This window comes from Pochonia chlamydosporia, chromosome 1, assembly GCF_001653235.2.
Source record: "Pochonia chlamydosporia 170 chromosome 1, whole genome shotgun sequence".
In the NCBI taxonomy this organism is placed as follows: Eukaryota; Fungi; Ascomycota; class Sordariomycetes; order Hypocreales; family Clavicipitaceae; genus Pochonia; species Pochonia chlamydosporia.
In genome coordinates, this window is record NC_035790.1 from 4945558 (window position 1) to 4957461 (window position 11904).

Here is an 11904-nt window from a genome sequence, read left to right on the forward strand (position 1 = left end):
GAAACGCACCTTCCCGATAATAAGAGACGATGAGCCGTTTCAATCTTCTTAGGTAGAACGGTTGAGCTTTAAATTAGGCATCCCTACAACCCTTTTGTCTGCCAGTGTAGCAAATGACCTGTCAATATTTTGCCTCCTAGACATACCAGCTTGAAAACCGCGCACCGTTGGCTTGAATATTCAGGCAAAGGCCATGTTTCGTGCGACAGTGCATCGTGTAAGATGTCTCAAAAAGTCCGTGCAGTACAATCTCGAATCGGGCTCGTCATAGCCGTGATATTTACCACCAGGACTTACGTATCACGACACTCTACCATCATGACCAAGCGGCTTGACGAATACCCCAAACGGCTTGATGTTTGTCTTCATTGCATGAAACGTTCCAGATGCAATTTACTGTACGTAGTCATTTCGTATAGCTATCCATGTGGACGGCGCTCCCACCTACCGAGCGTTTTCGTCCCGTACAGCACCAAGATTTTAGGAGAAATTAGCTTAACAAACCAAAGTGAACAGAATAAGGCTACCCACAGTCTTCAATACAGAAGCCAGATAGCTATCTGAGTGTCACAGCTACAACACGTAAGAGGGGTATAAAGAATAGTCCGCATATCGTGTCTGCCACGCAGCCCGTCCCAAGACTGCAATCACATCCTTCCAGGCTGCAACTCACGACTACATGTAGCTTATCAAGCACCCTACACTTCGCACGGCGACTTAACTGCCCGCCAATCATCAAGATCAGCGCCGTTTCCGTCTCCGTAGCGGGACTGCTGCTCCTCGCATTACCGTGCCCACCACTTCTCAAATGCAGAACGATGGTACAGCTCCGTCGGCGCACCTGCTCCCTCTCCAAAGAGATCCAGAATGTAGTCACAGTACATCCACACGCCCTCAAGATGCTCCAGGAGTAATGGCTTCTTGTCTTTGCGGGCGACGAGAACAGTGCCAACACCTGACTGCCGATGGGAGGCTCGAAACCACTAACAGGTTCTATGTTGAGATACTTCGCGATCTGATTGTCGAGATCAGCCCTTTTGGCAAGCTATGATGCCCATTCGGTGGAAAACGAGCGGGATGCCGATGAGCCCTGGTACAGGAGACACCTCTTGCGAGAAGACTATATGGCTGGCGTGGATGTCGGTGGCAGACCACAGTGGGAGACTGCGTTTCTCGCCATCGCAGCGGACGATGACGGCTTGGATGGTCTCGGAGGTGTTCTGTGGTTGCGCTGAGACGGATGGTGTAGGCTGTGAAGTCGTAGAATCGGCTATTAAGTTCAGTCTTCTCTTCCCTTTAGATAGGGAATTCCATCTTTAATTTCTGTGTGAATGAATGATGTCTATGGTTGTTGGTGATGATACATGACCTCATTTGACTTGATGCCCAAAGAGTGCCTAACCTGGTAGATCAATCTGTACTTGTCGGTGCCGCACTACTACCCGTTTTTTCAATCTTGGTATAGACTTTACTTGCTGCAGTTGAGTTTTTTTCTTCGCGCAAATGTTAAGAAAAACCTTGAACAGATTTTCAGAGAAGGAAAAGTCGGGCAATTCTCATCGGATCACAGCCATGCAGAGCCATTGGCGTTGCAACTCTGGGGCTAGATTGCCGCAAGCTCGGCGTACATTTGTGCACTTACACAAGCCTCGCTGCAACACCTCAAATGGCGTTCAAATCAGCTGCAGGCATGCAAGGCGAATATTTAGATTTTTTTCCGGAGAACATGTTCTCGATCGGACCTACCGCCCTGCTTTGACCTTGATGTGACCCGGAGAAGCCGACTGGACAAAGTGCAGATTCACGGCTATGCAACGACTCCCCAGGCTGCAAGTCCTAGATTGGGCATACATAAAACATGCCCAAAATGAAAAAAAAAATACCCCGTTCAGGCTACTAAGATGTAACATAAAACGATCGAAATAATGCCCAACGGCAATCGCACGACATACCGGCTGCATAATATTATTATGTACACTTGTTGCTTCCGGTTGAGCCTCTTTCTCTCAAAAAGAATATGGGTGGGGTGGCACTTTCAGTACAGAAGAGTACCTGAATCACGCTTATGACTTGCTGTATTTAAAGTATTGTTTAGTAGCTGCAGGTATATAGCCAGTACCACGGACCCATAGGATACATGATCATGATTAAGAGGCGCTCCTATTGCTTTATGCATAATCAGCTCCATAGCAGGACTGAAATGAGGTGTCGTGGGAAGACCAAGTTGAGACCGCCCATAGGGTCTCCCTTAGAAGGTCAGAACCGGTGGCGGAAAGCAGATTGCAGATGCTTAAATGGCGCCAAATAGTGTAGGCGAAACAACACTTAGGCAGGATGTCCTCAGACAACTATGCGTCACGTTCGACAATTACATTCCATCTCATTAGAGCACTCGAGTCTGCTATAACATAATCGTCGCTTGTTTCAGCCGGACCGTTCCAGTTCAACAGCAACTCTACCCGGTGAATCAATTGTTGGCATAGAGGTCTCACTACTCTCTGCCGTGTTCCCAACAACTACTAGCATACCTAAGCTATTGCATTACTACGGAGTATAAATCTCCCAACTTCCCCGGCATCGTTGCCCTTTCGGCTTTTGTTGAGCCTTATACACTACTCTATAATAGAAATAAGAGAAATCACTACAACGCTTATCCACAGCACCTACTACGCAAACTCAACAAAATGAAGTTCATCTATATTATTGCGCTCCTAACGCCAGCCATCTTCGCCGCTAAGCAGTCTATGGAGGCGGAAGATATTGCTAAAGTAGATGCTCTTGAACAACTGATTAAGAAATCTGTAAGAATCGAATTCTATATATAGGACACACACACACACACACATATATATATAAATATATATCGCATGCTAACAAAATGATGAAACTTTCTATTAGTGCCCCGAGTTGTCTCCTCAGTGCCTTGCCATAGCGCAAAACCTCCTCAACCGTGCAAAGAAGAACGGTGCGGGCTTACACGGAGCTGCCGGCGCGGCTGCTATGAAGTATACTGAAAATATTGCTGCCAATCTGAATTGTGTTCAAGGCCTCAAGGCGTGTGCCAAGAAGATTGCCCCTGCCTTTGCCGCCGCGCATGGTCCGGCTCATCCAATGTAAGAGGGACCAGGACTCAGTATTCGGGGATGTTTTTCTACCGAAGGGGGCAGAGCCACGCTGTGGGTTAGCGTATAGTTAGGAGCAATTTAATTCAATGTTGATTTCCAGCTCCATTCGCAGGCATTCATCGTCGTGCATGCCCCTGGCGGCCCGTGCTAAGGGTTATTTTAGTAATTTTAACCCCGGTTTACTTCCATGCCTGTGTATTTCGCCTTATCATCTATTTGCTTTTAACTTTAGTTAGCACCTAACAGTGATGTCACTTAGCATGATATCGATTTGGGCTAAAGTACAACTTGTGACTTAACAGGCGCTATCCCCGGCTAATACTTGTGCTGTGCAATTTTACATGTATTAATAGAAGCTAGAAAGCACTTTGCTTGGCAGTCATATTTCACCTTGGCCGGTAATGTAAGACAATATCTGAGCCTCCGAGATGATCATTATATATCATAAATCATAGGCATGGCGACTAGAAACAATAATGAGATATATCTCAAGTTTGTGTTAGAAATCTCATACACTACTCTCCACTAGCCGGGATGGAGAACAGGTAAGCAAGTCAGAGGCGTTGGGCACGCCAAATTTAACGCGCCTATCGCTTCGTGTAACACATCCATAGCACAGCAAGATAAGTTGTAGCATAAATATTAAAATGAATCTATAAAAGTGCTTACAGAATACTAAGTATATATTTTACTTGAGGCATAGTACTGTAGTTACGGTAGTACCATAGGAAATGTTGACAGCCAGCCTGAGATTCATAGGCCGCCAAGTCGCCAGTTACTACGATTGCGCGGGTCTGTTATGTACCGTGCTACGGTTGGGCAGGTTCATAACGGCCAAGGGATAGTGCGAAGAATGGATCGACTGCTAAATATCACGTTGTTATATCAATGGAATGTAACTGTGAAACAAATTGAAGTGTAAAACATAAAGCACATCTCGACAGGCGGGGTATACATGATGCTATGCAAGGACGCGCACTGTGTTGTTTTATTCGGGCAGCATTTGTCTGGTGTGGCGCCTTGGATAACGCCTGAGTTCGAAAGTAAACCGTGCGAGTATCTCGGAATCAACACTATGTGTGTCTCAATTTTTTTGGAAGGGAGTTTCCGAGAGAGGAAGCAACAAGTGCACATAATAATATTTCCCTGGTTCAAGAGTAAAGCGGATATTCTGGTCAACTCTCAAGCTGGGAATGCCACAAAGGCGTCCGCCGGTTCAGTTTGACTGGTTCCATATCAACAAGGTTTCGCCCGAGCCCACAAATGGATGGACGATGGACAATACAATGCTCCTGTTGAACGGCAGTCTCCACTTGATGAGAAGGTGAGGGCCGCGCCGGAAACTCTAAAGCCACTGACTGGCGAGACGACAAGTTGACTCTTTCAGGTTGCTGATGATGGGAGGAATCTATTACAGGAAGCGACTCAAAGGTGGCGTTTGGTGCTTCATCGTCCTTTGAGACAGACCAGGCCGCCCGGGGGAACAGCAACAAAGAGAGATAACGGGAAATAGGTCAGGTCTGGTCTGTGTCGACAGCGGTTTTGTTGCAACCTTGTACCCTGTCGTGCTGGTGTTGCACATGAAAGATGAAAGATGCATCTTGGGCCAAGATCCACCTCAGGCCTCGAGACGGGATCCCAACTGGACCGGGATCGATCTGGGCGAAGCAAGGCAAAGCAAGGCAAAGCAGAGCAAAGCAAGCAAAGAGAATATGGAGGATGTGGAGTCGACCAGCGGCGATTCCTAGAAAAGCTCTTTGGGTCATCGAGGCGGAGGAATCTCGTATCGTCCCATCTGTACAAATACAAATACGTTACGACGCTCGCTCCAACCAGGCTGGGCTGCGACTGATCCGGCCGTTTGCCTCAGCGGATGTGTAACCTTGACTCCTTTCCTTTGACGTGCGTGCACCTTTCCAAGCCTTGCTCTCTGCCTCGAGGCCGGCTGCAGGTCATCCGGCACTGGGCTGTCAACAGAAAGGCCAGGCAACTTGGCATTTGAAAGCGTCTAGCCCATCCGTCTCTTGTCACAACTTGCAACATTTGAACGTCTGGTGCCTTCACCGCAAGGTCCAACTGCCTCGTTCCAGGGTCACGAGCAGTGCCGTTCTGGGGCTTGTATTGGTGGCTGCCGCTCATCTGCCGCTCAAACCTGGAACATCCCATGCGCATTGCATCAAATTGCATCCAAGGAAATCCACCAGACAGTCCTCGAGGAGCACAGCACCCACCTGCGAACCAGCCGACCTGAGCTGAACCGACCGAGACGGTTCCAGTCCAGTCCCAGTCCCAGTCCCATCCGACGCCAGACCAACGATAATCGAGCTCGAGTCAAGCGGGGTGCGGCTTGGTCCAACAACGTCATCGCCCACCTCCAAGTCGAACCGTTTCGTCCGTTGCCCACGTCGTCACTGTGCTTTGCATCAGAAAGTTTTACTGCTTCGCTTTCATTCCGCAGCTTATCGTCGCATCTTATTTCATCGCGCTCGTGGCCCCCTTTGTTCTAAATCCTGCAATATTCTCACGACCGACACTTCCACTTGCTTGTCGTCACTGTTCCTCACCCCACCTCGCTTCACCCTTCAGCTACAGCACAGCCACCAATCAGTGCCAGAGCAGAGAAAATTACCATGGGAACTGAGCGCTGGGACCGTGACCGTGTGTATGAGCGGGATCGCTTCGAAGATGATAAATACTACATGAGAGGTGGTAGGGGCCGGGAACAATCCGAAGATCGATATGACAGACGTCGCTTCTATGAGGATGACTTTGTGCGGGACCGACGGTACCATGATGACGACCTCCGATACGAACCCAGAAGAGAGCCCGCTCGACATCCAGAAATCGATCGCCGTGTGGTCATGGAGAAGGAGAGAGACCGAGATTACTATCGGGATAACTCTCCTCGTAGACCTGCTTTTCTCCGACGACAATCATCCCTTGACACCTATGATCGCCGTCCCATTCGTCACGTCCTAGATCAGCGTGAAGAGTATCCGCCTCCAGCCAGGCGAGAGGATATATTCAGGGACGAATACCGGGCTCCAGCTTATACGCCTATTCCCATTCCAAGGGCCAGGGGTCTTCCACCGCCTGGGCGACGAGATGACCGATACTACGACGACTATCGCCCAGAGTCGGAGTACCATCCGGATGATGATTATCGACACATGCCGGAGCGTATTAGAGAGCGGGAAGTCATTAGAGAACGGGAGAAGCGTGACAGAAGCCGAGAGTCAAAGGCTACTCGGTCGCACACCCACCGTAGCAGCTCACGGTCATCCAGCTCTTCGTCCAGCAGTGCCGGGGGAGCCACTCTTCGTAGCGAATACCCAAAGAAGGGTAAAACCAAGATTCCCGCACGTCTGGTCTCCAAAAGGGCACTCATTGATCTCGGATATCCTTACGTCGAAGAGGTGAGGAATGAGTCTATTATCAGTGAAAGCTAACGCCAATACTGATACCTTTTATAACAGGATACCACCATTATCGTTCAGAAAGCCCTGGGCCAAGAAAACATCGATGTGCTGCTAAAATTGAGCGAAGAATATATCAAGGGTATGGACACGAGTTCTCCCTTCCAACCTCATCCGTGTGCTGACTGGCGTCATAGTTGACCAAGAAGTCATCGCCGCCCGCTCTTCTGCCGGCGACATCATTGAGGAGCGGAGAAAGGAGACCTTTGTTGAGGCACCTATCCCACCACCTCCTCCACCTGTTGCTATTCCAGCACCGCCTCCCGCTCCCATCGTTGTTCCTCCCCCTGCTCCTGCTCCCGCTCCTGTTATTGTAGAAGCAGGCCCTCGCGGTTCGGGACACATCGACGTTGTCGACCGAACTGTCATTCGTGAATCGTCGCCGTCGCGAAGCTCTAGTAGCTGGGATTCCGGCCACCATCATCACCACAGACATCACCACCACCATGAGGACGGTGCACTTGTCGTCGTGCCTCGTTCACGATCTCGCTCTCGGAGCCGTCGTGAAATTCGGGCAGAGATTAAAGCACTAGAGCGGGAACTGGTGCACCGACCACGGGGTGAAGTCGAACGCGAAGTCGTACGGACCGAGAGATTGCCAGATGGACAGCTTGTGGTTTACGAAGAGGAAGTGGAAAGGACAGTTGCGCATCCTAAACCTCCCAGGATTGAGAAGGACAAGAAAGGTAGGATGTCCATCAGCGTACCGAAATATCGATGAAGGTGCGCACGTTATTTGCAACCTGCGTCAATCGCTAGGCCGAGCTTGCAGCTGACACGGTGCTGTGTAGGACCACCACCAGCTCTAATGCGAGCCATGCTGGGCACTCTGACCTAGGCGAGTCACTTGGGGCCACGGCCAAATTGAATGCCAAAAACTGAGAGGGAGTGATCACGCCGACCTGGAAAGGCGCAATTGTTTAGAGACCCTACTCTGGACTTATCTGATGATAAGTCCTTAGCCGCAGGTATAAGCAGCGCGGGCATGGCGTCAGGCCAAGGGGTCAGAGGCGTTGCGGACTGTGTGTACTTGGTTTATGCGCGGCACTGAAAAGGAGGCTGACAAGAGACATGAAAGCTACTGCCGGGATCACGATGCCATGACTATGTATTGAATTGGATATTAAACTATTTCAAGTGTAAGAAGACTGTGCATAAGACCGCAATGGTGTTCCATGATCGCAGCAGCGAGACTTGGAACTCGTCCTTGTGTTTTTGACCCACGATGTGCTCCCTGAAATGTGCGTAGATTCCTGTTGATACGATGTGCGGTCATCCGAAGGACGGGAACAATAATGCGAGTCTTTCTGCAATCGGAGGACGACGCCAATCTGTCGAGGCAATCACTTTCGCTGTAGCTATTTCTTGCCTTACTACCGCCTATTTGTATGTTAAACCACTTCGCAACTTAACAGGCATGGATAAGTGAGTAATCCTTCTATAGGGCAAATTGTGCACAAATAGGTGAATGGTGATGGAATCTGGGCTCAGTTGTCTGACCGAATCAGGTATTGACGGTTCCTCATACTCACGCAACATGTGCTATCCTAGCTGTGATGCGCTACGTAATGAGACGAGCATTCATAACCATAAAATTGGCAAGCTGAGTTATTAAATGTGAATATCATGTGAAATCGGATGTTGGCAACAATAGTTTCCTGCAGTATACGGCTTTTGTTGTCAGCAAGTCGGTTAAACAGTATTAGTCGGAATGATTCCGACGAGTGAGGTTCCAGTCAGATGCACCACCAACGACTGGACAAACTTCCCCAGACGCCACATTCTGGGCCGAGGAACGTTGGCCACGTCGGATAAATCCCGACAACCTTCAACCTTTGAAAAGAACTTGACTGCCACCATGGAAAACTCACAATAGCTTCACACAAAAGTGATGTCGACCTACAAATAAAGGCGACGCCAAGAGTCCTGTTTTCGCCTCATCTCCCCCTCTCACAGGCAGTCTCACTAGTTCTCCCCCACCACATTCATCCAACCTCAACACCATGGATCTCGACATCCCCAAACTCTGGTCCCAACTCGTGGCCACCTACGATCCCTACACAATAGACGTAGTCGGCCAACTCATCCTACACCTCCTATTCTGGTGGCTTCCCTGCACGCTCTTCGTCTCCCTCGACACCATCGCCCCCTCCTTCTCAGCCCGACACAAGATCCAACCCGCCCCCAAGCAACCCACCTCCTCCGAGATATGGCACGCCGTCCTCATCTCCATCCGCAACCAGGCCATCGTGTCCGCCCTCCAAATAGGCCTCTCCTACGAATCCTTCCTCCACGGCCGCCCTCCCGCCCTGCGCGTTGAATCCCGCCTGCCCCCGCTCGCAGAATTCACCCGCGACATTCTCCTCTGCGTGGTCGGCCGCGAAGTACTCTTCTACTACGCCCACCGGCTGTTCCACGTGCGGTACTTCTATCAGCGGATTCACAAGATTCACCACCGCTTCACTGCGCCTGTGGCGTTTGCGTCCGAGTACGCGCACCCGGTGGAGCATGTCGTTGCGAATATGCTGCCGATTGCACTGCCGCCCATGCTGCTGAGGACACATATCGTTACGATGTGGGTGTTTTTGGCGTATCAGCTTGTTGAGACGGCGACGGTGCATAGCGGGTATGATTTTCTGCATGGGCTGGCGAGGAAGCATGATAGGCATCATGAGAGGTTTAATGTGTACTTTGGGGGGATTGGGGTGTTGGATTGGTGGCATGGGACGGATGAGAGGGGAGGTCCGAGGAGTGGGAAGAAGGTTGAGTAGGTTTGGGTGGATGTTTATGGAGATGTTAAGGACATGAAGATGTGCTTATATCACGGTGTTTTGTTGACTCGTCGCTTGTGTTGAAGGTGTGATAGATTGGATGTGCTATCTAACGCGCTACATGTATACCAAAACTGCAAAATCGATCAAATATTCGTTACAATTATTCCCAATATTGTTGCTTGTACATCCCTAGTTATTGCCATTATCCTACTGAGTCTTTTTCTGCGTCACAGTCGTGGATCTGGTACCTGTGGCAGAGAAGCGCAGATAGGCAAACACAAGCACTCCGCCAACAAGGAGGGCAACGAAATTACCTAGACATTGTAAGCACGATTCACATTTGTAATGCGCAAAAGATTGCACTCACTTGCGACAAACTTTCCCACGCCGCCCGTGAAATGAACTGCCTGGACGAGAATGCTCTGCACCAAGTTCACGACGCCGAGGATGAAATTCCACACCGTGCTGACGGCGGCATGTATGACGGCGTAGATTGCGGAGAAGAAGGAGGCGAATACCTCGTAGATGGATTTGAAGAGGTCTGATATAGCGGATGTGATGGCCATTTTGGTCTGTTGGTGGGACTGGATAATGAAGCTGAGGTTGCAGTGAATTACGACGGCGCCGTTTAATTGTGGGAAGACTACGAATACTTTCTATAAGCGTTGGGCCGTTTTCTACGTCTTATATCTCTTCGAGAAACAGAACTCAAGCCACTGATCCAAGATCGAGGCAACTACTTAATAGTGACGTGGTTGACTATCAGTCTATCGGAAATACTTGTTGTCGTTGAGGTGTCACCAAACGGTGACGTCACGAGACAAGTGCATGAAGTGAGTGAGTGAGTGAGTCTCAAGCACGGTCTCAGTCGACCAAAGCGTTTGGGTGGCTGACCCCAGCGCCAGATAAGGAGCAGCCACAACAGGGCGACCTTTCCCCGGTCGAAAGAGGCGTCGGCTGGGTTCGCCGTTATGTCTGGTCACTTGAACCAGACTTGAACGCCAAAGAAGGTTTCGCATAACCATCAATAGTGGCACCATGCCATGGGCCAGGTATTGCACCAGGAACAAAAACTTCAACGTTGGGACCCAGTCCGCTTACAGGGTGATGCTGGCCGTTTACTCGGTCGCTCCGGCAAGACAGGCATGGAGCAAGGTTTGGTGAATCACGGCATTTGCAGTTTGTCGAAATTGTATTGTGTTGCCAATGTACTCCGTACGGAGTAGCCTTTCTGGCAATGAGTCTGTTCTGTTCGGTAGGGCTAGCTGGGCTGAGGCTTGGACGACCATCCAAACAGAGTTGCTAATTATAATGTCCGCCCGGCACAAGACATGCATGACACGAGAAAAGGCATCCCCTCACAACGCTCCATCACTCATCAGGGGCAAGGCTCGAGAAGAAGCAAACTAGCCAGTGCCAAGAAGGTTGAAAATAACGAGGCTGTCTCCAGGTCGGTTAACCTGTCCACATGGAGAGCAAGCACAGGAACGAAAGGTCCATGCCGATGGGCCAAAGCCAACACTAGCAGGCGCATTCTCCCCCAAGTTTCATTAATCCACGCGTCCCTCACCGGCGCGAGGCTCGTATTGGTAAAGATCCGTGGTTGGTGAGTGAAATGCTCACCTTTTGGACCGGGGCCTTGAGCAAGATTGTGTGTGTCCTGTGCCGTGAGAGCGAGCTAGCGCATCTGCAAGCTCAACCACGAGAATGGGGCAGTGCAGGGGGAATCAAATCAGCAATTGGAGCAAAGAAGGCTGATTTTGCACCAATCTTCCCCTTGCGAGCCTGGAGCCTGGGGGCTGCAGAATCCATCCATCCCACCAGACCGCTCCAATCCGCTCCCCTGTCGGATGAATTTGGGATGGCTGTGATGGGTCTTTGTTCTTCGGCCAGCGAAGCGAGAGGTCAACGGGTCGATTGACTGGACTGGCGTCTGACCGGGTGGCTTCGAAGTCGTCCAGAAAAGTCAAGTCTGGTCGAGGCTACATTGAACATTTCCACTCTGCCAGGCCGCTTATGGGGTCAAAGGGCGTGTTCCAGATCAATGATGAGGAGCCAGTAATAATAATTCTTCAGCGAGTCTGAGTCTGAGTCTGGTCTGGTAACGCAGAGATGAGAACTGATCTGTGATGCTGATGCTGTGCTTGGTTTGGGATCCGTCAGCAATTTGACACGGTCCAACTGCTCAAATGGTCAAACTTACCAGGGTCCAAGAGAAGCATACTTGACGATGCTTCGCCCACACTCTGAACCCTGTCTTGATGATTGAACCATCCCCAAGACTGGCCATTGTGGCGCCAACAGGTGGACTGGCCCGCCTGTTAGAGTGATGGTCTGGTGTTTGGATTTGAACTTGACTTGGTGGTGACTGTCAACCTCCTCTTCTCTGCAACCCACACATGCATCTCCAACCTCAAAGCATCCTCGAGACGAACTGTGCCAAAGAATCCTGCAAACAAGGCCAAGGTCGATTCATCGGCTTCCTCGTCGGCCACTGCATCCGCCACGAATGAATTGACGAGCGAAGCG

General features: G+C 50.2%; 5 protein-coding genes across 5 annotated transcripts; 3 read left to right on the forward strand and 2 right to left on the reverse strand.

Annotated features, from left to right (window-relative positions):
* Window positions 1–2684: 2684 nt before the first annotated feature.
* VFPPC_13038 (hypothetical protein) lies at window positions 2685–3117 on the forward strand (the record flags this gene model as incomplete). Its single annotated transcript, XM_018290815.1, has 2 exons — window positions 2685–2801; window positions 2899–3117. The coding sequence occupies 2 exons, from the start codon at window positions 2685–2687 to the stop codon at window positions 3115–3117; spliced, it is 336 nt and encodes a 111-aa protein (XP_018149694.1).
* A 1522-nt stretch (window positions 3118–4639) lies between these two features.
* VFPPC_18730 (hypothetical protein) lies at window positions 4640–4891 on the reverse strand (the record flags this gene model as incomplete). The annotated part of the gene is made up of 1 exon (XM_022430298.1): window positions 4640–4891. The coding sequence occupies one exon, from the start codon at window positions 4889–4891 to the stop codon at window positions 4640–4642; it is 252 nt and encodes an 83-aa protein (XP_022285958.1).
* Window positions 4892–5755: 864 nt separating this feature from the next.
* VFPPC_01290 (hypothetical protein) lies at window positions 5756–7439 on the forward strand (the record flags this gene model as incomplete). The annotated part of the gene is made up of 4 exons (XM_018281145.1): window positions 5756–6541; window positions 6602–6683; window positions 6739–7287; window positions 7393–7439. 4 exons carry the CDS (start codon window positions 5756–5758, stop codon window positions 7437–7439), a joined length of 1464 nt encoding a protein of 487 aa, XP_018149696.1.
* Window positions 7440–8604: 1165 nt separating this feature from the next.
* Window positions 8605–9372, forward strand: VFPPC_13039 (sterol desaturase family protein; the record flags this gene model as incomplete). The annotated part of the gene is made up of 1 exon (XM_018290816.1): window positions 8605–9372. The coding sequence occupies one exon, from the start codon at window positions 8605–8607 to the stop codon at window positions 9370–9372; it is 768 nt and encodes a 255-aa protein (XP_018149697.1).
* Window positions 9373–9582: 210 nt separating this feature from the next.
* On the reverse strand, window positions 9583–9941 carry VFPPC_01292 (hypothetical protein; the record flags this gene model as incomplete). Its single annotated transcript, XM_018281146.1, has 2 exons — window positions 9583–9689; window positions 9743–9941. The coding sequence occupies 2 exons, from the start codon at window positions 9939–9941 to the stop codon at window positions 9583–9585; spliced, it is 306 nt and encodes a 101-aa protein (XP_018149698.1).
* Between the last annotated feature and the right edge of the window lie 1963 nt (window positions 9942–11904).